This window comes from Leopardus geoffroyi, chromosome C3 (assembly GCF_018350155.1).
Source record: "Leopardus geoffroyi isolate Oge1 chromosome C3, O.geoffroyi_Oge1_pat1.0, whole genome shotgun sequence".
Lineage (NCBI taxonomy): Eukaryota > Metazoa > Chordata > Mammalia > Carnivora > Felidae > Leopardus > Leopardus geoffroyi.
In genome coordinates, this window is record NC_059338.1 from 1,250,401 (window position 1) to 1,277,599 (window position 27,199).

At 61.4% G+C, this 27,199-nt stretch overlaps 3 protein-coding genes and 1 long non-coding RNA gene across 7 annotated transcripts; 2 read left to right on the forward strand and 2 right to left on the reverse strand.

Moving 5' to 3' along the window:
* Positions 1-10,538: 10,538 nt before the first annotated feature.
* On the reverse strand, positions 10,539-13,044 carry LOC123585822. The gene is made up of 2 exons (XR_006706436.1): positions 11,161-13,044; positions 10,539-10,754 (listed from the first exon to the last, which is right to left on the reverse strand). It is a non-coding gene; the product is annotated as an uncharacterized LOC123585822 (long non-coding RNA).
* Positions 13,045-16,547: 3,503 nt separating this feature from the next.
* EFNA1 (ephrin A1) lies at positions 16,548-22,337 on the forward strand. Of its 2 annotated transcripts, none has more exons than XM_045454302.1 (5): positions 16,548-16,760; positions 19,774-20,069; positions 21,027-21,092; positions 21,262-21,312; positions 21,486-22,337. In XM_045454302.1, the coding sequence occupies exons 1-5, from the start codon at positions 16,669-16,671 to the stop codon at positions 21,596-21,598; spliced, it is 618 nt and encodes a 205-aa protein (XP_045310258.1). In that variant the 5' UTR covers positions 16,548-16,668; the 3' UTR covers positions 21,599-22,337. The 2 variants fall into 2 exon arrangements, with proteins under 2 accessions (XP_045310258.1, XP_045310259.1); XM_045454303.1 differs by lacking the exon at positions 16,548-16,760 and adding an exon at positions 19,203-19,473.
* A 746-nt stretch (positions 22,338-23,083) lies between these two features.
* SLC50A1 (solute carrier family 50 member 1) lies at positions 23,084-25,494 on the forward strand. Of its 3 annotated transcripts, none has more exons than XM_045454298.1 (6): positions 23,084-23,250; positions 23,549-23,626; positions 23,762-23,885; positions 24,498-24,659; positions 24,900-25,019; positions 25,104-25,494. In XM_045454298.1, exons 1-6 carry the CDS (start codon positions 23,171-23,173, stop codon positions 25,203-25,205), a joined length of 666 nt encoding a protein of 221 aa, XP_045310254.1. In that variant the 5' UTR covers positions 23,084-23,170; the 3' UTR covers positions 25,206-25,494. The 3 variants fall into 3 exon arrangements, with proteins under 3 accessions (XP_045310254.1, XP_045310255.1, XP_045310257.1); XM_045454299.1 differs by having other exon boundaries at positions 23,105-23,235; XM_045454301.1 differs by lacking the exon at positions 24,498-24,659 and having other exon boundaries at positions 23,105-23,250.
* A 431-nt stretch (positions 25,495-25,925) lies between these two features.
* DPM3 (dolichyl-phosphate mannosyltransferase subunit 3, regulatory) lies at positions 25,926-26,576 on the reverse strand. The gene is made up of 2 exons (XM_045454304.1): positions 26,467-26,576; positions 25,926-26,275 (listed from the first exon to the last, which is right to left on the reverse strand). The coding sequence occupies exon 2, from the start codon at positions 26,268-26,270 to the stop codon at positions 25,992-25,994; it is 279 nt and encodes a 92-aa protein (XP_045310260.1). The 5' UTR covers positions 26,271-26,275; positions 26,467-26,576; the 3' UTR covers positions 25,926-25,991.
* Between the last annotated feature and the right edge of the window lie 623 nt (positions 26,577-27,199).

Genomic DNA, 27,199 nt, shown 5'->3' on the forward strand with positions numbered 1-27,199 from the left:
CATGATCTCTCTGGAAGCTTGGGGGCTCAGGGCGATGCCGAAGCCGAGCTATCCAACCAGCCTGATGGCGGGGCCCGGGCGGTGGACGGATCGGGACCGCAGGCCGCCCACCGACAGCGAAGCTTCTTATATTCCCGCTTTTATGTAATTTGGCCTTAATAAAAGTACCTGGGGAATTGTCTTTTGGGGAATTGCCCTCCACAGGCCCCCTGGGAAAAGAACCATTGGGGAAAGAAAATAAGGTTCTGCAAGGAAATTGTGCGGCCCTGCATTTAGCCCTTGCCACCCCCTATAAAGACTCCTCTCTCTACCTAAAGGAAGGATAGCCTCCTACATTTCCCAGCCAAGGAACAAATAAATGGATTTGAAAGCCCCACTCCCGCAACAAAGAAGTGTATCCATGGGCACAAGTTACTCCAACCCCTAGGCCCACTTGGCCCCCAGGAGGCATTCCAGATGATGACTGATCCTACTCAGTTAAGGTACAGAACGGTTCATTAGTTCCTAGGTGCATTGTCTCTCTGAGAGTGTGTAAGGCGTGGGTTCTTGGCCCCCTTCTAGCACCTTGGACCGAGACGAACACTCTTGTTCCCCAAACCACCAATGGTTCGGGGAAACAACTAAGAGGTCACGGCCCCGTAACTGTTCCACTTGAAGTGTTGAGAGATAGATGACCTTTCATGAAAACGGCAAAGCAAATGCTCTGTAGATTGTGGATAAACGTAGATACATAATGAAAATAATGTAAGAAATTAATCAATAAGCAAAGGGCAGGAGGAAACGTTATGAGAAAATAACCATGTTATTCCTTAAAGCGTGATTACACATGGGAATGTTTTTAGAATCAGGTAATGTCGAGAAACACAGATGACGCACGCTACAAGGAAATTGCTAGCAAATATAATGCCACGTTTGCCACAATAAAGTGGCCGGTCTAACCCACTGCTGTGGTCTCTGTCCATTTTTGTTTCTGCTTTATTTTTTTTTTTCACTTTTTTGCCGACACCGTTCATCCTTCGGGAGCCCCGGGACTGCTGGAGCTGGACTCCGGCAGGGCGGGGGGCAGGGGGCCTCCCGTGGGGTGGGGTTTGCAGGGGTGCCGTTGCTTAGCGGCTAGGGGTGCAGGAAAGAGCTGGGGGCTCCCCTGCCCTAGGCTCCCCGTTCCCAAGCCCGCCCCCGCTGGCAGCCCTGGCCCGGGATGCCTTCCTCTCCCGACTCCTGAGCCCTCCCTGGTTCTGGGGAGCCAGCGCCTCCCTGTCGGCAAGACCTCACTTTGCAGGCACCCACCTTAGCGCCTCTTCCCCTCCGGATATGGGCCCCACTCCCCCCTCAGCCTCTCAGTCAGGTGGTCCCCGGTATCCTCCTGGGGGAGCCACACTATTACCGTATCACGATTCGATTCGCACTCACTGTGCTGTGGCTTTGAGAAATAGACCCACGATTAAGCCCCATGTTCCCCGGAGTCTCTTGAAGGACAGGGTCTGAGCGTCACCGTGGAAAGAGCTGAGGATCCCCAGCCTGGAAAGGCTTCTAACTCCGGGGTGGGGGTGAAGCCTGGTCCCCACCTGCTGAGCCCGCTCTCCCCACCTCCTTACAAAGCCAGCTCCCCTGGACACATACATTCGAACGGGAATAAAAATAGACAAAAGGGGCGGGGGCGGTGCCTGGATGGCCCAGTCAGTTGAGCGTCCAACTTCGGCTCAGGTCATGATCTCGCGGTTCGTGAGTTCGAGCCCCGCGTCGGGCTCTGTATTGGCAGCTCGGAGCCTGGAGCCTGTTTCAGATTCTGTGTCCCCCTCTCTCTCAACCCCTCCCCTGCTCACATTCTGTCTGTCCCTGTCTCTCAAAAATATATGTTAAAAAAATTAAAACTAGACAAAGGGGGGATGAGGAAAAAGAGGCGGCCCGCCAGGCAGGGGTGCAGGCGCGGCCCGAGGCTCAGGAGCCTGCGCAGTGCTGCCCCCACCTCCCTCCCCCTCCCTCCGTCCTGGCAACCAGCTGCACCTGGGCCTAGGGCGTGTGTCTAACTTCCAGGCCGAGTGCGGGAATGACCTTGACCTGACCCAGGAGACCCGGACAGCAGCGGGGGCTCGGCCTCCACTCTGGGTCCGCAAGCCTGCGCCCACGCACGCCCCCACCCGGTCCCATGGGGAAAGAGCATCCACAGAGATTCTCTCTCCGAAACCGCTGCGTGGCTGTTCCCGACACCCTCTCCTCTACGACCACAGCGCCCTTCGGTCGATTCCCAAACTTGAGCCCCAGGAACACTGAGCCCGGGGCGCCCCAGCTGCCTGCCACACGCCGTGTCCGCCCGCGTGTCCCACACCCTATGGGCCGCGTCAGAGAGGACTTTGCTCAGGGACGAGTGTCACAATACTCCACAAACAGCAATGCATTTATCCACACACGAAAGCAAACAGCACTTTAGAAGTTGCTGGAAGTGTAGAAACTTCGTGGTCCCGTCCCCAAACCCCTATCTTCGTCACATTGTTTAGGACTCTGGATACAGATCTGTCCCCTGGTCCCCAAATCGATCCTGATACTCTTCCCTCGGAGCATCACTCTTCTCAACAGACACGGGCCGCTGTCAGCCAGGCACCAGCAGAGACGGCCGGCGTCAGACCCCGTCCCTGTCCCGCCGGGAGCGGCAGTGCGGGGTTCAGGATCCCGTCCCGCACCCTCAGGCCTGCAGCCCGATGTCACCGTGCGTCCACCGGGGCCGTCCTCCCTCCTTGGGCCTCTACGGGGACACGGATTCCAGCCTGATGAGGTTACCGTGAGGGATAGCACGACAGGTTGTGCAAAGTTCCTATGTGCCTGGCACGTCGCATCACGGGAGCTCAACAGGTGGTCAGAGTTATTGATAGCAGATAAAGGCGGTGGTACTTCCCAGAGGTCGGTCAAGTGTGAGAGTCACTAAGGCTACAGGAGTTCAGAGCTGCACGAAGTTCACCAGGGCGGCTCCGTGGAGAAGTGGGACTTAACTGAGTTGTCAGTTTCAGTGACAGAACCCCCCGCTGAGTCTGAAGCTCAGATTAAAATGAATACTTCAGTAGAAGTGTGCCCCAAATATTGTCTGGGTCTTACTCCGACTAAAACAGTATTCGCCGTTTATCTGAAATTCAGATTTAACTGGGGATGCCCTATTTTCACTTGCTAAATCCGGAAAGCCTGAACGTGAAGAGAGGGCGGCTTGCGTGGCCAGGAGGCAGGGGAGGAGGAGGAGGGGACCTGCCGCCAGGCAGAGGGGGGAACAGGGACAAGCAAGCAGGCTGACACTGCATTATTCTTCACATCGTCACAGTTGAGGCAACCGAGACCCGGGACCGCTGCTGCCTCGCGTTTAAACCCCCAGCCTTCCTGGCTTCCAGGCACCGCGTCTCCCTGGGGCAGCGGGGAAACCAAGGAAAAGGACACGAATGCCACCTTCACGTGCAACCCCCGCGGGGCGGCCCCTGTCCCGGGAATTCTGCCCCAACACAGCCTCACGGCCGGCCGCCGACCACCATCAGCTGTTGTGGTGGTGGTTTCTTTTCGAGAGTTGACCGCCACACCTAGCCTGCCACACTGCCACTCCCTTTAACGCTTGCGCCGAACCAGGCTGCGTCTGGGGCACTCAGGCGAATCGAATGTTCCTTCCCTGCTCGGTGTGGGGCTCCGCCCTATCCGACCCCGCCACCAGCACAAAGAAGAGGGCGCAGGTGCGGAGAGAAACGCCCTTCATCTGTCAGGTGCCACGGAAGGTCATGATGAAGATCTACCACAGGTCACCTGGCCCCCCACAAATGCTGTCCCCAAGGGGTTTCCACATGAGATAGACATTGTGTTTCAGAACTACAATCAAACAAAACCAGACGGGCTTCAAACTATACCTTGAATTCCACTAATTCTAAATTCAGCACAACTACATCTATATTCCATCGAGGCAGGGCTCGAGGACAATGAAATTTAAAAATATATCTTAGGGGCGCCTGGGTGGCGCAGTCGGTTAAGCCTCCGACTTCAGCCAGGTCACGATCTCGCGGTCCGTGAGTTCGAGCCCCGCGTCGGGCTCTGGGCTGATGGCTCGGAGCCTGGAGCCTGTTTCCGATTCTGTGTCTCCCTCTCTCTCTGCCCCTCCCCCGTTCATGCTCTCTCTCTGTCCCAAAAAGAAATAAACGTTGAAAAAAAAATTAAAAAATATATATATATATATATCTTAAAGTGTGATGGCTGTTACCAAATTAGGTCTGCCCAGTAATCCTGTTAAGAAAAAAAAAAAAAAAACAGTTTAAGGGCGCCTGGGTGGCTCAGTTGGTTGAGCATCGGACTTTGGCCCAGGTCATGATCTCCCAGTTCGTGGGTTCGAGCCCCACGTCGGGCTCTGTGCTGACCGCTCGGAGCCCGGAGCCTGCTTTGGATTCTGTGTCTCCCCCTCTCTCTCTCTCTGCCCCTCCCCCCAGTCACACTGTGTCTGTCTGTCTCTGTCTCTCTCTCTCAAAAATAAATAAACATTAAAAAAACTAGAAAGAAAACATTAAAGTATAGCAAAACTGGGGCCCCTGGGTGGCTCTGTCGGTTAAGCCTCCGACTTCGGCTCAGGTCATGACCTCGCAGCTTGTGAGTTCGAGCCCCACGTTGGGCTCTGTGGGGACAGCTCAGAGCCTGGAGCCTGCTGTGTCTCCCTCTCTCTCGGCCCCTCCCCGGCTCGTGCTCTGTCTCTCTCTCTCTCAAAAGTAAATAAAACATTAAAAAAAAATTTTAAAGAAAAAAAACAGTTTAATTCAACAGATATGAACCAAGAGCCCTCTCTGGGCACGGAGCTGAAAGGGAGGCACCGCTAAGACCCAGCTCTGGTCCCCACAGGGCGTGTGACGGCGACAGACACACATTCAGTTGAATTTCAGAAGGGAAAGGACACAGTGAACTTTGCTAAAGACGAAATGTCAGGGCCCCTGGGTGGCTCTGTCGGTTGAGTGTCCGACTTTGGCTCAGGTCATGATCTCACGGTTTGTGAGTTCGAGCCCCGCGTCAGGCTCTCTGGCTTCAGATCCTCTGTCCCCCTCTCTCTACCCACCTCCTCCAACCGGCTCCCTCTGGAAAATAAACCCTTAAAAAAAAAAAAAAAAGGAAAAATGTCAAGGGGGCCCAGCGGAGGGAGTCCTTCATGCACACCGTGGGGAGGTGGTGCTGAGCCACCGGGAGGTCTCAGTTTGACGGTGGCCCAGGCAGAGAGAGAGACTGAGAGAGGGAAGTGTCGGCAAAGGTGGAAAGGAGCCATGATGCAGGAGGGTCATCCCGATCATCATCTAACTTATCAAATGTACACGCAGTACCCTAATTATTACGTGTTGTCAAATATTATCACGCCCGCTCGCTTCAGAAGTAAAAATCACACACCTGCATTATGACCCCTACGGGCCTTTAACTGATGATTTATAAGTACGGTGGCTTTTACAAAGATGCTAATTTCCCAGACTAAACCGCCCTCCCAAGTCCCGAGGCCCTTCCCGCACATTCCAGCCCTGGGAACACACGCCGGCCAACAACGGGCTCCTTCTCTGGCGGCCGGAGTCGGCCGGCCCCTCCGCATCACTGCCTCTAAACTCCCTCGTTAACCCGCGCTCCGGGCCACACAGGCACACGGGTTACCAGCGCCCCATACGCAGCGCCAGACAGGAAACACATTTGGAGGATTTTAAACAATTTTAAAATGTGCCTTCAAATTTTACAACTCGCTTTACTCGCCCGAGGGAGGAACCAAGCCCTTTATATAAATATCACCCAAACAGGCCCACTCTTTATCCCACCCAGCTCGGGGCTCTGGGCTTTTCGGTGTGAGGCGTGGGGTGAGTTTGGGAGGTTTTGTTTATTTTGATTTTTTTTTTTTTTTTTTTTTTCATTTCATCTGTGTCTTCTGCGGTCACTGGCCTTCTCAGTCGTGTTTACTTTATAGGTGCTCCGGTAGCCACACACACAGCCCAGGACAGACCCTGCACGGCCCGGGCGGCCTGTGTGGGGAAACACCCAGGGAAAGAGCCTCCCGGCCAGGCGGCCGGCGGTCCCCAGGGTCGGGGCGGCTGTGCAACAGAGGAAGGGCCCCTATCCTCATAGTGGCGACCGGGGGGGGGTGGGGAGGCACCCAGAGTGAGCCGGGTGAGAAGGGCCCCTCCCGGGCAACCAGCCTCCCACCCGGTGCCCTCACCCGCGGGGGCCCAGGGCCGTTTCACTCGCAGCCCTGTCACTGGCTCACAAACTGGGGTGTCCAGTCAACCTGTCGTTACTCCTTGTATTTTGTATCACCTTTGGCGAAGCACGACTTACGCGCAATAACATTCACACGTGTTCAGGATCCAGGTTGCCGGCGACTTTCGACATCCCCCGGGCGACCCGCACCCCGTCCAGGTAAACGACACTTCAGTCTCCCAAGAGAGCGGCTCCTGCCCCTTCCAGTCAGACCCCCATCCGCGCCCCCCTCTCCCGGTCAACCACTCGCCCGCTTCTGCTCACTGTGATTAGATGTGCCTGCTCTGGAAACGGCAGCCCTCGGTTGGGGTCAGAGGCTGTTCTCTCCCGGCGCCCGCCTTCTCCAGTCCTAGAGAGAAGCCAGGCGCGTCTACTGGCGTGCAGGGATTTGCTGCTGCGGCCTATATGCAGAGAGTCCCGCGTGGGAGCCGGGGGAGAGGCGGCTGGGACAGAGGGAGGTCTCAGGGGTGTCCTCGGCCTCCTCAATGGCAGGGACAGAAGGCAGATCAGGGGCTGACCAGGGCCTCGGGCCTCCGGGCCCGAGTCTGGGTCCTCGGTGACTGAGTGTAGCCCAGAGTTGGAGAGGTGCCCTGTCCCTAACCTGCGCCAGGGACCCAGCCCCACCTGGGGCTGCTCAGCCCTCCTCCCCCTCTGCCTGCCCGATGATGCCCTTGGCCGCTCGCGCCCAGGGCAGGGTGGTTCTCAAGCTGGGCCCAAGCTTTCTGCCAAGAGAACCCTTCCTGGGAGCCCATTGGCTGAGTGTGTGCCAAGGAGGAAGACCACCCAGCAGCGGGAAGGCACACCTCACAGGACACTCCCTGCTCCCCCAGGGCTCGGCGGCAAAGCCCGCGTCCTCAGACAGGACTGGACGTCCTGCGACACAAAACGTGGCGGGTCTGCCCTTGGTCCGGCCCCAGGACCAGCGCAAAGGAAACCTGGGATCGCCAGCACTCCAAACTGGGACACACGGGACGCCCGGCAGAGGCGGTGGGGGTGAGGGGTGGACAGGGAGGTCCCTGCCGCCCACCTCCCCCCAGCCCAACGGCAGTGGCCAGCTGGGACAGGTGACGAGGAGCCCCGTCTGAGGGGGACCTTACGGGGGGCTGGGGGGCCACGTCGGGAGGCAGGAGCGGCAGCCACGCGGACTGGACTTCGTCACTGTCACTGGGGGCCTTTGCGGTAAAGTCACAATTGCCACAGTAACAGCTGGTCTGGTCCCGAGGTCTCTTCAAGAGCCAGGTTCTCCAGCTTTCCACGCGCTCTGTTTTCTCGGTACATCATCTCACGTAACCCTCGCCATGACCCTGTGGTATTTCATAAATGAGGAAACCGAGGCACAGATGTGATGCGCCCAGGGTCACATCCTAGGGAGTGACCTAGTGCAGTCACAGAACTGGGACCCCAGCTTGCCGTCTGCCTCCGAAGCCCAAGCTCTCAGCCCAGGTGAGGCCCGGAGAAGCAGGTGGCCAGGGGACAGGTGCCTCCGGCCACTCCCTCCCACACTCCTCCCCTCCCCCCCTCCTCTGAAACACAGCCGTGCCCCTCACCAACCTGGACTCCCACCCTCTGTCTTGAACGCTATCCCCACGTGTTCCTCCTGGGGCCCCCTTCCTCAGTTTCCCCTATGCATCTCCAGGCTCCCTGAACGGGGGTGGGGGCCCACTGGTTCTCTCCTCTTTATGTACAACTGGGCCCACGTTTCTCCATCTGGAAACAGTCCCTCCCTGCACTCTGAAAGCCTCGCACCCACCAAGCTCTCCTAACGGACACCTGCTTGCCTGCCCCGCTTCTATCCTGTGCTGCTCCCAGGGGCAGAAGCCCAGCTCTCCTGTAGGACTGCTCATCCCCAGCCCGCCTCCAGGTCCGGGAGTGATCCAGTGTCCTGAGCCTCACCCAGCACGGCAGTGCCCAGGCACAGGGATGGCTTTGGGAACGGGCACGTGGCCCACAGCAGGACACGGGAATCCTTCTTGGCTCTTGCTTAAACGGCGGAGGGTTCCTCTGGGATGACTAAGGTCCTAGGAGGCCAGCCCAAAGCCAGCATTTTGCCTCCCTGGTCCCCTCCTTCCCGGATGCCCGCCTGGCTCCCCCTCCCCGCAGGCACTGCTTGCAAGGCGGCTCTGCCTTCTCCCGGTTGGGCTCCAGGGCCTCCAACCGCGTTCCCGGCCCCACCTCCAGGCTGCTGTCTCAGAGCCCTGTCCCGGGCCGGCCCTGAACGTGCAACTTCTCAGCCTTTCCCCAAGCACTTCAAACCTGACCTGTTCAAGGAGAGCTCCCCTGCAGGCCAGCCTCTGGCTTCCACAATAGGAACGGACTCCAGGCCGCTGAAAACCGAAAAGGTTTATTTTGGAAGGAAATTCAGTAGTTCATACAATGGATGGAGAGGCTGGGAACATGCCTTGGGTGACAGGCAGGGACCAGGGTACGAGGGGCAGCCGGACACATGGCCAAGACCACAGGAACAGCCTAGCAGGAAGCCAGTCCTCAAGTCCCCACATCCCGAGTCCCTCCTTGGCATCAGGGGCCCCAGGTGGAGCGCCTGCCTGACTGAGCCCGGCGGGAAGGCCTGGGAGAGGGAGCCAGCAGGCTTCTCCACAGCTCTGCCTCCTGCCTGGGCCCCCAACGCTGACTGGACAGCCCCACCCTCCCTCCACATCCTAACAGCCACTGTATCCCACAGAGATCCTTTCCAGAATGGCCTCGCGTCTCTGTGCCCCCAGGGGCCCCCACCTTAGACCAGTATTCATTGACCTTTTCCGGGAGCAGCCACCAGAACGGCCGGACGGGACAGGACAGTGGTCACAGCAGGACTCCCAAGCCAACTGCCTCCGTTCAGATTCGGGCTTCACCACCTACTAGCTGTGTGACCTCAGGGGAGTCATTAACTTCTCTGCACTCCCAGCTTTGCCCATCGGTAAAGTGAGGTCGCTACAGCTACCTGCCCCATACGGTGCTCGTGAAGATGATGCACATTAATGTGCATAATGAGCTTCAAAGGAGCTCGGCACCCGGAAGGTTCTGGATCATGAGCTGATTACTATTCCTGGGACACCTCGCCCCTCCCCACACTGGAGTCTCCAAACCTTCTCCGGGCTCTGCCTTCCCTCAGCCTATGGCTCCCCAAAGAATACAACCCACCTGCTTGTCTCTGAGGCCCAATCTGAACGTCTGAACATCCCGTCCGCGGCCCATGGGAAGCCAGCCTCCCTGTAAACGACTGCTGTAAAAGGCCCCCTCCGGGATGTCTGTCCCACCCGACTCCTCCCTGACACAGGGACTCACGCCCGAGGGGAGTTTTCCTGCCAGGTCCCACAGCACTTACACACCCGCCTTGCACATCAGCTCTGTACGCTCCTGCCCTCCCTGCACCCAACCGGCTGTGTGTCCCTCCCCCACCTTTTCTTAGCCAATCCCTCCTCCTCCGTGAGACCCAGCTCCCCAGGACCCACAGCTAGTGAAGGTGATGATGCCCAGCCCATGGGGGGGGGGGTGGGGGCGGTGAGAGGCCTGGAGGGGAAGAGCAGGCTTGGAGGCACAGACCCCCCAAGTCCTTCCTGGCACACCCACAGCTCAGGGAAGAGTGGCCTGTCCCATCCCTCAGGGCATGGAATGCCCTTGCCCACCATTCCTACTTGGGGACTCCCCCCACTCGTCTGTACCCCATGAACCTCAGGGCTCTGGGCAGCCGTGCTCCTGGGGAGTCCACCAAGGCCCGCCCCGTAGGACCAGTGTGTGTGTTCCTGGGGCCCCCCAGCACCTGTACCGGGGCTCAGAGAGGTTAAAGAGTGTTCTCGTTTCTAAAGCTGGGGCGCCCCGTCTCTCCGGCTCTGTCCTGCTCGCAGGTCATTACCGGCCTCCCCGGAAGTGCCTGGCACACAAACCGGCCTCCGGAAATGTGGGTGGCGTGGGAGGTAAGCTATACTGCAGGGACCAGCCAGGGCGGGCTGAGCCCTGGAGCTCTGTGTCCCTCGGCCTGTCCCACAAGCCCCCTGGGGTCCCCTCTCCTCCCCCCCCCCCCGCCCCCGCCCAGGGGCTTTGGTGCCAAGGAGCTCCCCTCTCCACCCCTTCCGTCCACTTGCCTCCGTTGGCCCACAGCAAATCGGCACTGGGTGCCAAGGCCCTTCCTTCACACCCGGGGCAGGCAGGCAGCGAGGTGCGGAAGGGAGGAGGCAGCCACACACGGCGTAGCCAAGTGAGCTCTGATTCCGTCCCCTCTCCCCGCCCGGGTTTCCTCGCCTGGTCAGTGGGGGCCCAATTCCTGCCTGTGCCTACCTCACAACGTGAGGAGTCTGTAAAGATGAAATGGCACGTGATAAAATACGCAGCCGAACACACTGGAAGGTCATAAAATGTTACACAAACGCAAGGGGTTCCGAGCTGGCCGTAACACGGGCATTAAACCGCAGCCTCACAAAGACATTCGCCATAAAACCTGCCGAGCTGTGGGGAAGGGGCCGGTTGGGCCCGCTCCCGAGGGCGCTGTCACCTCTGTGCTTCTCCACGTTTTCTGCGCTGATCCTCTAGTCCTTCTGCAATCAGAAAAAAAAGTGTGTAAAAGGAACACTTTGGAGATAAAAGCTCCTAAGGTCCTGCCCTTGTACCAACTATGTCACGGTGAAAGCTTCCGGCCAGCGGTGGAAAGGAGGTTGATGGGCCTGTCCGGCGAATGCTCTCCTGCGACCTGCACGGGCCTGTCCACGCTGGGGGCCCTGAGGCTGGGGAGCTGGGAGCAGGGACCTCCCCCCACCCACACCGACTGGGTTCCAGGACACAGAGGGGGGGCCCCACAGGAGCGGCCCAGAGGGTCGCGGCTTCATGCCGCACGGCTCAAACTTGAGCTGAGAGGAAGTGAGAACAGAGCTCATTAGAGACAGACAGAGTAGACAGGAACAGAGCATCCAGGAGACTCGGGAAGGAGAGGAGAGTGAGTCTCACCTTGGCCTGGGGCCTGGGGGAGTCGGTGGTCTTGGAAACCGTGATCCTGCCCGTCACTCTTTAGGCGCTGACTGCTGTGCTGGAAGAGGTCACTGACCCCTTGACCTTCACCGGAGGATATGCACTCTTCCCAGAGGCGCGTGTAAGGTGTGGGGGAGGGTCCTGGCAAGAGCAGAGGCTCCTGCTAGAGTTTTGGTGGGGCCCTTTCGCTTCCGTCTCAGAGGGGCTCCTAGCCCCACATCCAGCAGTCTCTTCTTCCCTGCCTAGAGACTCAAGGCTCACCACGATGTCCCAAAGCACCCCACCCCTCCCGAGCTCCAGACCACCCCCCTCCGGCTGCCCTCTGGGACCCTCCGTGGAAGTCCCAGAGTGGGCACGGGGCTCTGTTTGGTGCCCACCCCTCCCCCAGGCTAACAGGTTTCTACTGGGAGCAGAGTAGGCCCCATGTGGGGGAGGTGGGCCCCAGCCCCAGACAGAGCGTCCCTTCCCCTCCCTGGAAGGTGTAGGTCGGGCCCTGGACACTGAGCCAGTTTTTTCCCCTGAGGCTAATCGGTCTAGGAAGTGGCTAGAAAAGATTTCCTTACCAGATAAAAAGAGGCCTTTAAAAGGAGAAGACCTCACCCCCCCACCCCTCCCCCCGCGGGCACGTAGCTCTGTGGCCGAGGCCACCACCTTGTGACCAGGGTGCTGAGGGCGGCAAAGTGGACAAGCAGAGGGCCCTGGCTCCATGACCACACGGATAAGCGGCCATCCTGCTTCCAGAGCGCTCTGTGCTTCGGGAAACATAAACCTCCTGTGTAAACCGGTACTTGGTTAGCCCCCCAGGTCTGTTCCTGTCCTGCATTCCCTACGCAGAAGCGGCGTTTCTGCCCCCCCAGCCTCCTCCCTGCCCGCGCCTGGGGCTCGGCTCTCCTCCAGCAACGTCTAACCCGTCCCCTGGCCCCGCACACTCCCACGGGAGCTAGCCACCACCCCCCCCCCAGCTCCCCCTCCTTGACCCACATTCTAAAATACAAATCCTAGTGCTCTATTCAAGTATCAGTGAGCCACAGAACGATGTCGAAATCCCAAGCCTGGACTCAAGGACCTTGGCAACGTGGCCCCCAAACCACCTCCTGCTCTCACCTCCTGTCACACCCCCCAGACCCATTCTGTACTTGTAGTTCCCTCGGAGTGCTCCCGCACAGCCTCCCACCCCTCTGCCTGCTCCCTCCTCTCTCGGTGTGCATGCCTACTCACCTTCCAAAACCCATTTCAAGTATCCCCTCCTCTGTGAAGGCCCCCTCATCCCAAGTAAACATTCCTTCCTCGCTGAGCCCACAGCCTGTTGTCTCTTACGCCTCTATTATAACTCTTATCTTATATTCTAATTACGCATTTGCCAAGAGACTAGATTACTTTAGGGCAAGGATATACCTGAGTCCCCAGGGCCTCCCAGGGGAGTGATTAGTCAGTTTTTGGTGCAAGAGGCACCTGTACACAACGCCTCCTGGTGTCTCTGCTTTCTGTGCGGAAGCCAGGATCCCATCCTTCTTAGCACTGCCCAGGCCCCGACTACCTCCTAGGCCCCGTCCTGCCCCACCTCCTCTTCCCCGAGGGGACTCCCAGGGGAAGAATTCCACCTTCTCTCTGAGCCTGGCCCCCCTCTGGACTTGGAAAATCCCCAGGGGACAGATCCACCGGTTCTGGCCACCTGCGCCCTCAGGGAGAGAACTGGACCAGCGGTCAGAAGAATCTGGCTTCCATGTGGCAACATGAAAATTCTCCAAAATCGAAGGAAGCAGATGTCGAGTTCATCTACCATGTGAGCCCCTCGCCTACCGTCCTGCACGAAGCCCCCAGCCCTAAACCAGGGCCCAGGCCAGAGCGGGCACTCCATACACGCTTGCTGACTGAAAGTCAATGTCAGGGTTGTTTGTAAGTGCCAAGAAGCAATCAGCCCTGCTTAGCAACTGAGGAGTGCTTGAGTGTGTGCGTGTGGATGCTGTTATTTATTTCTGCCCCTCCTCTTTACAGTGGCAAACTCTGAGAGACACTTATGCTGCCATTAAAATTGCTGTTTACAAAGAGTATAAGATGGAAGTTAAAAGGCAAAAAGAAGGACACAGCAGAAATGAGTCATACTTATCACACTAGCTAACAGCAAGCAAACAAAATCTCAAGCAAAAGGCTGGTAGGCAAGGGACAAAGGTGTCAGCCCAGGGGCGGCTGGCAGGCCCCGCCCCTCTGTACTCCTGTTCTCTATTTTCCAACTTTTGAAAAACTGAACTGCTCACGTCATTAATAAAGTGGGAAATATACGCTGTATTTTCCAAAAGAACACAGAGCAGAGGCTGCTCTGGGCCCAGGACTCACCAGGGAATCCCCTCCCATCTCACCCCATTGCCCAGAGATGCCCTCAGGGGCTGCTGGGGTTAGACAGTGCCCCGGGACACTGGCCCTGGCCTTCCCCACCTCCAACCACAGGGCGCTGGGCAAGGGAGTGGCAATCACTCTCTGCCTGGTCCAGACGGGGAAACTGGCGCCCGCAGGAGGGCAGCGCCCCGCCCTCACAGGTGGATAGCACGTCTCCCACAGGCCGGGCTCTCCTAGGGCACTCGGAAGGCTAACCCCGTCCCTCGGGAATTCCCACAAAGGACTCACTACGGGAATTTCCCAGACAGGCAGACAGACAGACAGCCAGCCAGCCAGCCACCTCAGACAGCTCCCGCCACTGAGCCCAGATGTTTGCCTGGGGGTGGCGGTGCCGAGAGCCAACACAGACGCATAAGTCAGCGGTGAGAGGTAGTCCAAAGCAGGAGCCCAGAGGAGCGCCGCCTGGGCAGGCTGGGGCTGGGACGGGGAGGGGACCGGAGGAAGCCGAGTCTCAGAGCGGAAGTGCCCGGTGTGGTCTGCGTCTGGATCGCACGGTGCCTGCAGCCCCCCTCTCGGTCCAGCAGGCGTCGCCGCGGCTCTAGGGGTGGCGGGGCGGGCGAGGGGCGCGGCGCGGCGGGACTGCCGCCTGGGCCACAGCACCTACAGCAAACTAGCCAGCTTGTACGAACGGTGGCTCGTCTGTATCCCCTACTGGTCCGGGGGCTTCCCGAGGGCAGGGGTTCTGTCTTAGCCCCACCGTCACCCTCGGTGCCCGTAACAACGCCCGGCCCCTGAGCGCCCCTCCAGGTCTGACAAGCGACCCCCGACGCACAATACAAGGATCGAACAGTGCGGGGACCACAACCTGGAGTGGGAATGTTGGGGACAGCGCCGAGCCGGGAAGGCCCCCCGCCCTTCTCCAGCCGGCTCGCCCCCGCCCCGCCCCAGCCCTAGACGCGCGCAGAGCGCGAACGGACGTGGCCCCGCCGGGCTGGGCTGAGCTCGCCCGAACCTGCCCGGCCGGGCGGCGCGGCGCAGGGACCCCACACGTTCCCGGCCCGGCCCCGGCGGTGGGCAACCTGGGCCACCGTCTCTGCAGAGCCGCCGCCCCTCCCCCTCCCCGGGCTGCTTTTCAGAGCGGGGAGTCCGCAGAAGGGCCGCATCTCCCGTGGCGGGGACTCCCCTCCCTCCGCACACACGTAGTGACTGTGTGCCACGTGTGCGGGTGCCCGGCGAGGCGCTGCCGACGCCGCGGGGGACTGGCAAAGCCCGCGCTCGCGGAGCTGCGGTGCTCGGGGGCACCGGGCAGGGGCCGGCTGCTCTCGCCGGGGGCACGCGGGAGGCCCACACCCAGGGCTCCTCCCAGGGGTCCTTCCAGGTGAGCCAAGCGCGCGGGAGGCGCCGCCGGGGGGCCGGCGGGCGGGCGGGTGGACTTCGGCCCCGCAGCAGCGACGCGCTGCACGTTTGCAGCCGCGGGGCTGGGCCACCGCCCGGGGCGGGGGGCGGGGCGTACGCAGAGCCACGCGGCTACGCTCGGGAAGTGTTTACGGTCCGCGCGGGGGGTCTCGCCTCCCGCCGCCTGCGGCCGTCGGGGCGGGGGAGCGGGGTGGGGGGTGGGAGGAGGAGGCGGGCCCGGCTCTCCCCGCCCCAGGCTCCTCCCCGGCGGGGCCAGCGCCGGACTGGCCGCGGCGTCCCGGCCCCGCGTAATTACAGGCGCTGTCGCCAGGCCCGGCCGTAAAAGAAGAGGCTGAAACGGCCTCGGAACCCGGGAGCTGCGTCCGAGCCGGCCGGGAGCCGGCTTCCCGCGACGCGCGGCGGCGGGGACGGGCCGGCCGGGAAGGCGCACACGCTCGCAACGCCAGCCGCGCGCGCACACAGCCCCGCAGTCACACGCGGGAGCCGCCAAAGGCGCGCAGACACGCAGCATCGGGCCCCCCGCCCCGGACGAGCACTCGAGCCTCAGCAAACACCTGCCCGCCCTGGCGCCAGCCCTGCTCCGGCCGGCGGCAGATCCCGGCGGGGACAAGGGCCCCGGGGGGCCGAGTCCGGCGGGGCCGGGCGAGGGGGAGGGGCCCGCCGTGCAAGCCCCCGCCCCTCCCCACGGCCGCCTCTCTTCACACGCGGTTCACTAACACTTGCACACTCACGCCGGAGCTGCACACACGGCTGCGGAGCTACCCACAGATGCCTTCACACTCGCGCGCCATCACACGTATTGACGCGTGCCAGATGCACATGCGGGCTTGCGGTTTGTCACACTTTGGGAATGCCCAGATTCTCACAGTCCGTATCCAAAGCCCGTTCGCACGGCACACACGTGTGTTGGCGCACACGCGCGCGCGCGCACTCACGAACACGTCAGTAGTGCCCTTTGGCCAACTAGAAACAAGAGAGGGCGCCCCTGGGACCCAGGAGCCCGGGTGTCCCTCCCTGTCACTGGCGGAGATGGGCAGGGGCGCCCTTGGCCCCAGCCGCACACGTTACACACCCGATCACACAGGGTCGCACTTTATTCCCGGCATCTAGGCGATGACACCATCTCGCGAACAAAGACAACATTGACAAACCCAACAAAAACAAACAGCCGCGTGTGTAGGGAGGAGCAGCCGAGCGCGGAGTCCGGGAAAGGCGGGTGGGAGGAGAGTGGGATCGCGGGCGCCCGAGCCTGGGTGTGCTGGGCTCGGGGAAGGCGCGGGCCCTGTCCGCGACCTCGCGCCCCGCAGGACCCGCGCGCGGCGCAGCCCGACCGGGTCCCGCGCCGCGCGCTCGCAGTCCTGCACGTGCCGTTGGAGCCCTTCTCCCGCGCGCCACCGAGCGCCCCGCACGCACACCCACAGGCGAGCGGACTCGCGGCACACGGCACCTTCGTCGCGGCCGAGGCACGAGTCCCGCTCCGCTCCCCTGCCCTCCCCTCCCCTCCCCTCCCCTCCTCCACCTCCCAGCCCCCAAGCCCCGGGGCAGCCGCGCGCCGGGCGGGGCGGGGCGGGGGCGGGGGCGGGGCGGGGTGGCGGGCGGCGCCGGCCCAAAAGGCGGAGTCGCCGGGCGGAGGGGCCAGAGCTGTGCGCGGTGCCGACTGCGCCGCCGAGACAGCCCGCGGGAACCCGGACCCCGAGGAGCCCCTCGTCCTCGCCCGGCCTGGCCAGGCCCCCCGCTATGGAGTTCCTCTGGGCCCCGCTCTTGGGCCTGTGCTGCAGTCTGGCCGCTGCTGACCGCCACACCGTCTTCTGGAACAGTTCAAACCCCAAGTAAGCCCCGAGTCTCCGCCCGGCAGCCCGGGCGCCCGGCTGGCACTGCCCACCCCCACCCCCACCGTGGCCCGGTTAACTGTCCCGGCCAGCCCCTGACCTGAGTCTTGGGGCCGTGACCAGAGGCGGGAGGGGTCCCGTGGAGTTTCTTCCCCTCGCTTCTCCCCGGTAACTGGGACATAACTAGGAGTACCCCAGCCCTGGGCAGGAGCCCGCCTGCCAGTTACTTGCACTGGGTTCCCTCTGCCCTTCCTTTCCACCCCCCTGGCCCCCTGTTAACTCTGAAGTGAGGGACCCTTGCTGAACACTTCCTGCCTCCAGCCTGGACCACCCTCCCTGGCGCCGACGGCTCTCGTTCTAGGCCCTTCCACGACAAAAGCCTCTGTGCCTCTTGTCGCTTGGACGTCTGCCCACACAGATAGGTGCCTGATGTGACATGGGGAGTAAGCAGAATGTTCACTGTAATCCTGGAAGGACCCCTCAGGAGGGGCCTGGCCTTCTGGCTTCAAGCTTGTGCACTCCGTATTTAGGATGACCCTGGAAAGCTCCCCTCCACACACAAGGGATCCTTTGAGGTGGCATGAGTGGGGCGCATGCCTTGTGTAGTAGGCTGAGGGAGTCACCTGTTTATGAGATTAAGAGATGGGAGGAGGGAGGTCATGGGAAAGGTTCAGAAGGAATGGAAGGGGTTAAAAGGGTTACTTGGGGCTCTGGGCAGGAAGGAGTTAACTCATCCTGGGCAGGTTTAGGGCTAGGAGGCAAATGGCCCTGGGAGGGAGAAGCCCTGTTGGACCCTTTGTTCTTGCCCTTGAGTTTTCTGAAGTTACGGGAACAATATTTGTGGGAAAACAGAGAGGTGGGTAGGGCGGAGCAGGGGGAGGAGGGCTGGGCAGCTCCGCTCAGGGTAAACGCTCAGCTTGGCCACCCCCAGCCCTTGCAAGCCCGCCCCCCACTCCGCTTGAGAAATCCGTGGTGCCAGCTTCCTCTGACCCTGTGGCAGTGCTGCCTGGTGGGGGGCCTGTAGGCTGTGGCTTGTGGGGCAGGAGGGAACTGCCAGCTGCTGCCAAGCCCAGGAGGCAATGCCCTCTTGCCCTTCGGCATCAGGGGCAGCCCTAATGTCGGCCCTCCCCACCCGCTGCTGCTCCCACCTGCCTGCTCTGTACTTCCTTGACCCAGTCTCGCCCTAGTGGGAGAGAGCAAAGTCCCTGTTTATGCCCATGCCAGGTGTTGGCTGAAGGAGGAGGAGGGGACAGGAAGCCATGAGTAGGGAGGGGGGGACCCTGGCCTTTTCCGTTCCCAAGCTCCCAGGTTTCCTCTCTTTCAGGAAGGAGCCTCTTCCTTGCCCCCCCTCCCCGCCTTCCCTGACGCCGCTTGCCCCCCTTTCCCAGACGGAGAGCCAGAGTCGAAGGAGTGCTAAGTGGAACAGATTGGACCCCCAGGAGGGGGAGAATGGGTGCCCCCACCAAGCACAGCTTCTGCCCTGTCCATCTGGCCACACACACACACACACACACACACCCTCCCATACCCAGGACTAAAGAGAAACCAGCCAGAGTGCAGTGCACAGGGGCCTCGCCAGGCCCGGCTCGCAGGCACAGACGAGGTGGCCCTGAGCTGGGTGGGTGTGGGGCTGGCTTGGGTGACTCAGGGCGGTGGGCCGGAGCGGGATCTCCAGGCCCCGGGCGGGAGGGCGGGGCTGCTGCGAGCCGGGCGCTGGGCTCCTGGGCGCTGGAGCGGCCGGCGCCGGCTTCCCGGGCCTGGAGGACTGTGCCCGGGGCAAGCCCTGGCCCTGAGGTCCTGGGGGCCGGCCGCCTCTGACCAGGTAGATTTTCACAGGTTCTCAGGAGTGCCGGGGCGGGTGGCGGAGGTGGAAGGGGAATGAGTCAGTGCCCGTCACGGGAATGGGGGAAAGACGCCAGGCCCAGAGCTGAAATACCTGTTCTGAAATGGCTTCTATGTTTATCTCTCCAGAGAGGAATTTTAAAAGCCTCTCCCTCACTGGCGCTCTCCTCCTCCCCCTCCCCGGTGGGGGAGGGGCCCGGGTGCTCGCCGCCCCCAGGCCGGGCCTCCGAGGGCGCCCGCCGACCGGGCAGGGGGTGCCACCCCCACCCCCACCCCGACCAGGCCGCTCGGCCGAGCTCTTGCCCCTCCCCCACCCGTGCCGGGGCCCGGGTTTGAAGCGGGTTGGCGTCCGGCCGCGCCGGGGGAATCCGGAGGGGCCGACCGGCTCGGGGAGGGGGGCGGCGGGTGGGAGGCCCCTCCCCCGCCCGGACCCCGCCCCGCGGCGCCTGGAGCCAGGTGTCTGGGGCCGGAGGGCGGAGCCGGGCCGGAGCCGCAGGGGCTCCGGGGAGGGCGCTGGCCGCACCTGGGGCGGCCTCCGCCGGGCCGAGAGCTCCAGCGTTTCTGGAGCTCCTTCCGCGGAGGTGCGAGCGTGGCTTTGGCGATGGACGGGGAGGCCTGGGATGCTTTGGGAGGAGCGGACAAGGAGGCGCTAGAGTGGCGGATCCGGGAGTGTGTGCCGGCCTGGCGTGCCGGGGGGCGGAAGTGAAGCCGACGAGTGCGAACGCGCCCCGGGGGCACGGGCGAGGGCGCGGGCGGCCCCGCCGCAGCGGTGCTGGGGGCTGAGCGCGGCTCTCCCGATGGGAGGGCGTCGCGGGCCGGGTCCCGGGCGGGGCTGGAGAAGAGCAGCCGGGAGCACAGATTTGGGGAAGTGGTGAGTGAGCTAAGGACACACTCAGAAGCCCTTCCTTGGGCAAACCCCCGGGGGTTACGGGAAGTGGTCGGGCACCTGAAGGCTGCCAGGCGGATGCAATTTAGAGGACGGACGCAGTGAGGGGGGTGGCACGTTCGAAGATGGTGAGAAGACACTGAAGAGGTCAAGGTCAGAAAAGACTGGGAGTTGAGGCTGTTCAGAAATCTCCGTGGGGGGCCAGGTAGACCCTCGCAGGCCCGCGGCTCTGGCCTGGAGCCTGGCCTCTGAGTGACCGTCTGTTGCCTCCCGCTCCGGGAACAGGTTCCGGAGCGAGGACTACACAGTACACGTCCGGCTCAATGACTACCTGGACATCATCTGCCCGCATTACGAGGACGACACTGTGGCGGCCGCCGCCATGGAGCGGTACACCCTTTATCTGGTGGAGCGTGAGCAGTACCAGCTGTGCCAACCCCAGTCCAGGGACCAGGTCCGCTGGCAGTGCAACCAGCCGAGCGCCAGGCACGGCCCGGAGAAGCTGTCGGAGAAGTTCCAGCGCTTCACGCCCTTCACCCTGGGCAAGGAGTTCAAAGAGGGACACAGCTACTACTACATCTGTGAGTCCCCCGGGCGCGCGCACGGGCCACACGGGGACACAGCAGGTGTGATGCACGTGCTCAGTACGAAGCCACACACGGCCCTTCCGATCCTGAATTGTTTTAATCCACTCACGTTACACACGTGGTATGAGCTTCTGTGTACTGGGCACTCTGCCTGGCACCGCGGGCACAGAGATCAATAAAACACCGCAGGGTCCCTGTAGCCCGGAAAGCTGGAAAGCAACACACATAGGTGAACGGAGCGTTGGAACGATGTGATATGAAGATATGGGCACAGGGGCCTTGGGAAAACGACCTGGGTACCTGCCAGGCTCAGGAGACTCAGAGAAGGGTTCCTGGGGACGAGGACCCAAGAGCTTAGGACAAGCCGAGGAGTTAGCCGGGCACGAGGGGACATGTGCAATGGGTGCAGGACATCTTCAGGGAACGCCATATGGTCGAGTCTGAAGTAGGAGGGACACTGCACGTGGGGAGAGGTAAGCTTGGCGGGGTGGAGGGGACAGGGCACACACCACGTGTCACGGCGGCCTAGGAAGCGCTAAGGAGTTTGGACTCTGCCGAGGGCGCTGGAGAGACGCTGGTGGATTCAGGAGGTAGAAAATCAGCTGTGTGTAGAATGGATCCGGGCCTCGCCCTGTCACTGCGGCCTGGACAGGGAGAATATCAGGCAGGGGAGCATATTGTGAAGGCCTCGGCCAACTCCAGGCTGGGAGCAGCGAGGGAAAGGCCGTGCTCCTTTTAGCACCGCCTCCAAAGCCGAGGGTCATCCCAGACAACGGGAGGTTGAGCAGGAAGCAGAAAGCGGGCAAAGGAAGGAAGGTGGGAATGAAAGATGAGTGGGAAGAGAGGGGCTCGAATGAGCGGGGCCAGGGAAAAAAGAGGCCGAGAAGTTTGCACTTGTGATTTCTTCCAACAGAGGTTCCTCCCTTAACACTCTGTGGGTTTATCTTGCAGCCAAACCCATCCACCACCAGGAAGACCAGTGCTTGAGGCTGAAGGTGATCGTCAGTGGCAAAATCAGTGAGTGTCGGAGCCCTGTGGGCCTCCTTCCCGAACCTCTTTGCTGATCCTGGGCTAGTGAGCCGGGATGGCAGGGAAGTGCCACCAACGGCCCAGCCGGCCGCCGCCCGTGAGCCCCGCCCCCCCGCCCCAGCATGGCCCCTGACCCACTACCACCTTTGCCTTTCAGCTCCCAGTCCTCAGGCCCATGTCAATCCACAGGAGAAGAGACTTCCAGCAGGTACGTAGCCAGAGAAAATTGGGCCTGGGGCACAGAGGAGGTCTGCTTAAAGAGGTTGGGTACAGGACATGGCTTCCTTGCCAGGCAGGGGCTGGGGAAACCGTGCTGAGCTGAGGGCCAGAGCCAGCAGTAGGGCCACTCACCTTGGGGGCTTCCGCCCTCTCATCTTGCAGATGACCCAGAGGTGCAGGTCCTACACAGCATCGGGCACAGCGCTGCCCCCCGCCTCTTCCCACTTGCCTGGGCTGTGCTGCTTCTGCCGCTCTTGCTGCTGCAAACCCCGTGAAGACATAGGCCACACCTGGCCTGAGGATTTAGAACTGGGCCGAGGAGGCAGGATGGGCACCCTCACCTGTTCAGGGACCCCTCCCACGGCCCCAGTCCTCCTGGGAACCATTCCCACCACGTGCACAAGCTGCCATCCGGCAGCCTCAAAACGGGTATCAAGAGTTTCAACCCAAAGGGGGTCGGCAAGCCTGGTAGTGCCATCACTGCCTCCACCTCGAGGGATGGACGGGAGTGGGGATAGGCCTTCCCCCACCATTTCTGCCCTTAAGCCAAAGGAACAAGCTGTGCAAGATGTGGCCTCTTGAGAAGGCCGAGCTGGAGGGAGCCTGCGGTCATACACATGGACACTGAGCTTGGCAAAGATGCCCCTCCAGAGAGAGCCAGGATGCCCAGAGGCACTGGCTGCAGGAGGAGTGTGAGACAGTTTCATGCCTGGGAACCAGAGACGGGAGAGGCAGCGCGCTTGGGCTGATCCAGCATCTCCCCAAGACTTCCGGAAGTCTTTGGAGCTGCCGGGGAGAGGGCTGCAGCCACGCACTGCGTCCCGTCCTCTCCCATCTGAGGGTAGCACTCCGCAGAGCTGTGCCAGCAGGGGGGCTGTGCCAACCTGTGTCTAGAGTTTAGGTGTAGGGGCAGGGCCCACGTGGACAGGATCTGTATATAAACTTGATGTGTGTCTGTGATTTCTACAACTGGACTTTTTTTATACAAATAATAAAACAACGCGTTTATTTGGACATACTTCTCTGCTCCTCCATCCTAACTTAGGACCCCCCTACCATCACCAGAGGGTGGGGTGCTTCCCCGTCTGAGGATTTTCTGGGGCTCCGGGCTGCACCCCACTCTGGAAGTTCTTCCCATCCCCTGCCCCCTCGCGCTCCCGAGGCTCTGGGGTTTGGCGGGGACCGTGCGGGTGCTGGTGCAGGTGGGTGCTCGGGGGAACGCGGCCTGGGCGCACAGCCCCAGCACAGCCCAAGCAGCGGGGCGTGGGAGGCCGCAGGAAAGTTCCTGTGGGTTGGCCTAGGGGGTCAGTGACGGGCGCTTGGGCGGGTGGGCCACATCACGCAAGGTTGGCCGTGGGGCTGAAGGCAGAGGGCACCTGACAGACCGGTGATTCCTGGCAAGCCCACTCATGGAGGGGAGACCCTGGGAAGAGGCTTCAACAAAGGGGGAAACCTCTCAAGCCCTGGGCAGGTGCGGTTGTGAGCCGGAGCTCCGGGCGGGAAGGGCCCAGAAGCTTTGATTTGAGGTCGGCCACGTCGGCAAGAGGGTGGAGGCTGGGGTCCGGGCGGGCCGAGGGGCAGGCCGAGCGCGACCGGCGGGACCCGCCGTCCCCCGCGTGACCCGGAGGACGGCTTCCGAGCAGGCCAGCAGGGGCGGGGCCTGGCGCTCGGGGGGCGGGGCCCAGTTCCGGCGCGCCGCTGGAGCGGGCGGGGCTGCCGACCCATTTCCGGCGCACGGCGCCGCGCGGGGGCGGGGCCCCGGGGGCAGGGGCGGGGCTCCGGCGGCGCGGGCTGCCGGCCCAGCTAGTTGACGGTCGCGCGGGGCTCAAGATCCGACCCAGGGGGAGATGGAGGCGGGCGGCGTCGCCGACTCGCTCCTTTCCGGAGCTTGCGTGCTCTTCACCCTCATCATGTACTCCACCGGCCTGTGAGAGCGCGGCCGGGCTAGGCTGGGGCAGGACCTGGAAGCCAGGAAGGGACAGAGAGGGGACAGAGACGTGGCTGCAGCCCCAAGCTGCGTCCGAAACCCGGGTCAAAGTGGATTCGGGTTGAGGGATCCGGGGCCCAAGGGCGAGGCTGGGCACTTGAGGGAGAGTCCAGAGAGCTGAGGGTGGGGCCGGGACCTGCAGTGGTCCGGGGACGACAGGCAACGGGGGGTCTAGATTCCCCAGCAGGCTGCTTCTCCCTTCCCGTCTCTCACCCCTGCTTTCGGGGCCCCGTTACAGCTCGGACCTCAGGCACATGCGGATGACCCGGAGCGTGGACAGTGTCCAGTTCCTGCCCTTTCTCACCACGGACATCAAGTGAGAGGGGCGACGTTTGCGGCGGGAAAGGCTGTCTGAGGGAGGGGGAGGGGGAGGAAGAACGTTGTAGGGGCCCCTGGGGTCCCCCTCCCAGCCTCACCTCCGTGGGGAATGGCCCTCCTGTCCACCCTGCAGCAACCTGAGCTGGCTGAGTTACGGGGCCTTGAAGGGTGACGGGACCCTAATCTTCGTCAACGCCACGGGCGCTGTGCTTCAGACCCTGTATATCTCGGTGTATCTGCACTACTGCCCTCGGAAGGTAGAGGCCCTCCCCTGGACCCACCTCTCTTCTGCACGCCCTGCCTTGCTGGCAGGGTAAACACTGCTTCTTAGAAGATTATGACAGGCTGGCACTGCCACCTTTTCCTGGAAGGCTCCTCCAGGCTTGAAGTCCTCCGTGAGGCCCAGCCTGAGACTCACACACTGAGCAGCATCCCCTCCTCCACCGCCGCCCCATTTCTGGCAAACTGGTGTTTCTGCCTAGCCTGATGGTGACTTGCTGCCCAACACACTGAGGGGAAGGGGCGTTATCTCTGATAGTTCCTGGAGAGCCAGGGCCAGTGGCTGAGAAGTGGGTTGATTAGCTCTCCCTCCCCAACTCACACCAGCTTGTATGAAGTTCTCACTGTGTGTACCAAGATCACACACACAAAAGATACCTTCTCCTATAGAAACCACTGGTGATGTGGGTGGATCAGACATGTGTTCAGCACTGGTGGGGAAAGGGCTGTGACAGGTGCAATACTGGAGGCCGGGATGATGGTCGGCTCCCCCACGGGAGCCTCGCAGAGAGCAGGATGGACCAATTCCAGCCGGGGAGTCAGAGAGGCTCCTGGAACAGCTAGCCATAAGGCTGCTCTCTCCCCTGCAGCGTCCCATGCTCCTTCAGACCGCGACCCTGCTGGGGGTCCTCGTCCTGGGTTTCGGCTACTTTTGGCTCCTGGTGCCCAGCCCAGAGGCCCGGCTTCAGCAGCTGGGTCTCTTCTGCACTACCTTCACCATCAGTATGTACCTGTCACCACTGGCCGACTTGGTGAGTGGGGGCTGTCCGGGGAAGTGGGGGACGTAAGACCGTAACTTACACTCCAAAGGAAGGGAAGACCCAAACCCTGGAAGACAGGGCAGTAGAGGTAGGTGAGTGGGAGGCAGGAGGCAAAGGTTAGGTAACGGGGATTAGAGAGGATGTTTGACCTTTCTCCTGAGGAAATCCTTAGACAAGTAGGAGCTTTGCTATGTGCCTGGGACAGGAGTGTCTTTTCTCCTTTTTCCGAAGGCCAAGGTCATTCAGACTAAATCAACCCAACGCCTCTCCTTCTCACTCACCATTGCCACCCTCCTCACCTCTGCCTCCTGGACCCTCTATGGGTTTCAGCTACGCGACCCCTACATCATGGTAAGCAGAACAGAGAGGGACGGGTGACAGGTGTGCCGGGGAGAAAATCTGCTCCTCTGCTCACAGCAACTCTTGCGGTCTCAGGTGCCCAACATTCCGGGGATCCTCACCAGCTTCATTCGCCTCTGGCTTTTCTGGAAGTACTCCCAGGGGCAAGACAGGAACTATCCGCTCCTGCAAACCTGACGCAGTTCACCTGACCACTGGGCACCTTAATGCCAACTTGCCACCAGAGACAGTTCCTTGACTCAGCTGCTTCTGCTGACCAGCTCCATGAGTGCAGGAGGTCGCGGGAAAGAAAGGGACAACTGTGAGAATTAAGGGGCCAAAGAAAGTGTTTTGCTTGGAATACTAGCTGGGACTTGGGAGATGAATCACTTATTTTTTACAGATTATATTTTTTAATTGTGGAGGTTGGGGTGCAATCTTTAGAATGTGCCTTAAAATAAATCGTTCACTACCCCTGCCCATCAAAGCTGAGTCTCTATTTGGTGATTCTCAACCTGCCTGGTTGGTGACGGTAGAGACGCGGTGCTTGATCCACAGCTGTTCTTGGACTGGTAGGGCTGGCTCAGAAGAGGTATTTGAAGGAACCCCGAAGTTGGAAAGACCTAGGAAGACCTTCAAAGAACACAGCTTGGATGCTATGAAGAACAGAAATCAGACTTTAGGAAGTACTTCCTGACATGGCAAACAAGGTTGAAAGGACCAAGAGAGTGAAATGACGTGTCCTTCCTGAGAGATCTTTCGGTCTGTGCCTCCTTTGGAGCAAAAAGGAGGACCACAAGCAAGGATGCGAACATGAAGCTGAGACGACCTCAGGACGGTGGCTCGCCTGACTGTCCCTCCTCCACAGCCGGTGCACAGAGTCCCCAGCCCCACCGTCCACACTCAAACTAAACCGAGTTAGAAAATAAGCTCTTTAATGGGCGACGGGAGGAAAGGCTGCCGGGTGGGAATGGGGTTAGAGTGTCAGAAGCGCATCCCCCTGCGGGCTAAGTCGGCTCGCGCCTCCTGGATCTGGCTCTGCAGCTCGCGGGCGGCGTCCTCGCAGTCGTGAAAAGTGGCCACGCGATAGCCCACGGTGCCCAGGGCGTAGCAGCCGGCGGACACCAGCAGGTAGGCCGGCAGTGGCCACAGGACCTCCCGGCATGCCGACGGCAGCTCCAGGCCCAGCGCTCCCGTGGCCAGCGCCGCCCAGGTGCAGCCCAGGAGCGCCAGTCCCCAAAGCCACTGCGCTAGCTTCGTCATGGGCACTGCGGGAAGAGAAGGCTCGGCTCACGCTCCCTCCCGCCCCGCTCCCCGTCCCCTCCCCCCCCCCCCCCGGTCGTCCGAGTCCGAGTCTCCGTCCTCCCCCACCCGCCCTCCGTTCCAGCTACCGCAGGGCCGCTCCGCCGCCGGGCCCGCCCGGCTCGCCCCCCGCTTTCGGCCCTCAACCCGCACTCACCTCCGCCCGCTTCTCCCGAACCCGGCGCGGCCCCGACGTCCGCGTCCCGAAGGCCTCTCGGTTCCCGCAGCTTTCTGGGAGTTGTAGTCCCCTAGGCGGTGCCTCCGCGCGGCCTTCTGGGAGTTGTAGTTCTCGCGGCCGCGGTTGGGCGCGTCGGCAGGGCAGCCTGAGCGCAGGGTGAGTTTCGCTGAGCTTCCGACTGTGGACTGTGGCCTGAGTCCGCAGGGGCTTCGGTGCAGCTTCTGTCCCCCAGGACCCCGCTCGAAGCTGGCGTCCTGCTGAGGACACCTTCAAACGTTTGCAAGAAGATGGGAATGTAATCTCGTCCCCCTTAAACTTCTGCACAGAAATCCCATTTATTCACTCATTCTTTCCTTCACTCGAACGTTACCTGATCACCGCGACAGACTTTGGAGAAACAGAGATGTCAAGACACTCGCCCCAGTGCAGATGCATTCGCAACTGACCATGATGCCGTGAGATGGGTGTCAGAACAGAAGTGGTCATAATTTAATGGAGAGACGCAGGGAGCGCCAGTGCAGCTTGGAGCTAGCTAGGGGAAGAGGGGCTCTGGGGCGGGGTGCGGGATGGGGAGGGGTGGCTTTCGGAAAAAAAGTGTGCGGACAGGAATTACCTGATGCGTTTAAGGTATTGAGAGAAGGTGAATACATCACATAAAGAGTTTTAGGGATGAATTCATGGTAGGTATATAGAGTAAAAGAAAAGGCGGGCG

Coding starts and splice junctions, on each gene's coding strand:
- EFNA1 (XM_045454302.1), top strand. CDS start 16,669: ATGGAGTTCCTCTGGGCCCCGCTCTTGGGCCTGTGCTGCAGTCTGGCC. Junction 20,070..21,026: donor ACACAGCTACTACTACATCT/GTGAGTCCCCCG, acceptor TTTATCTTGCAG/CCAAACCCATCCACCACCAG. Junction 21,313..21,485: donor GGAGAAGAGACTTCCAGCAG/GTACGTAGCCAG, acceptor CTCATCTTGCAG/ATGACCCAGAGGTGCAGGTC.
- SLC50A1 (XM_045454298.1), top strand. CDS start 23,171: ATGGAGGCGGGCGGCGTCGCCGACTCGCTCCTTTCCGGAGCTTGCGTG. Junction 23,251..23,548: donor ATCATGTACTCCACCGGCCT/GTGAGAGCGCGG, acceptor GCCCCGTTACAG/CTCGGACCTCAGGCACATGC. Junction 23,886..24,497: donor TGCACTACTGCCCTCGGAAG/GTAGAGGCCCTC, acceptor TCTCCCCTGCAG/CGTCCCATGCTCCTTCAGAC.
- DPM3 (XM_045454304.1), bottom strand. CDS start 26,270: ATGACGAAGCTAGCGCAGTGGCTTTGGGGACTGGCGCTCCTGGGCTGC.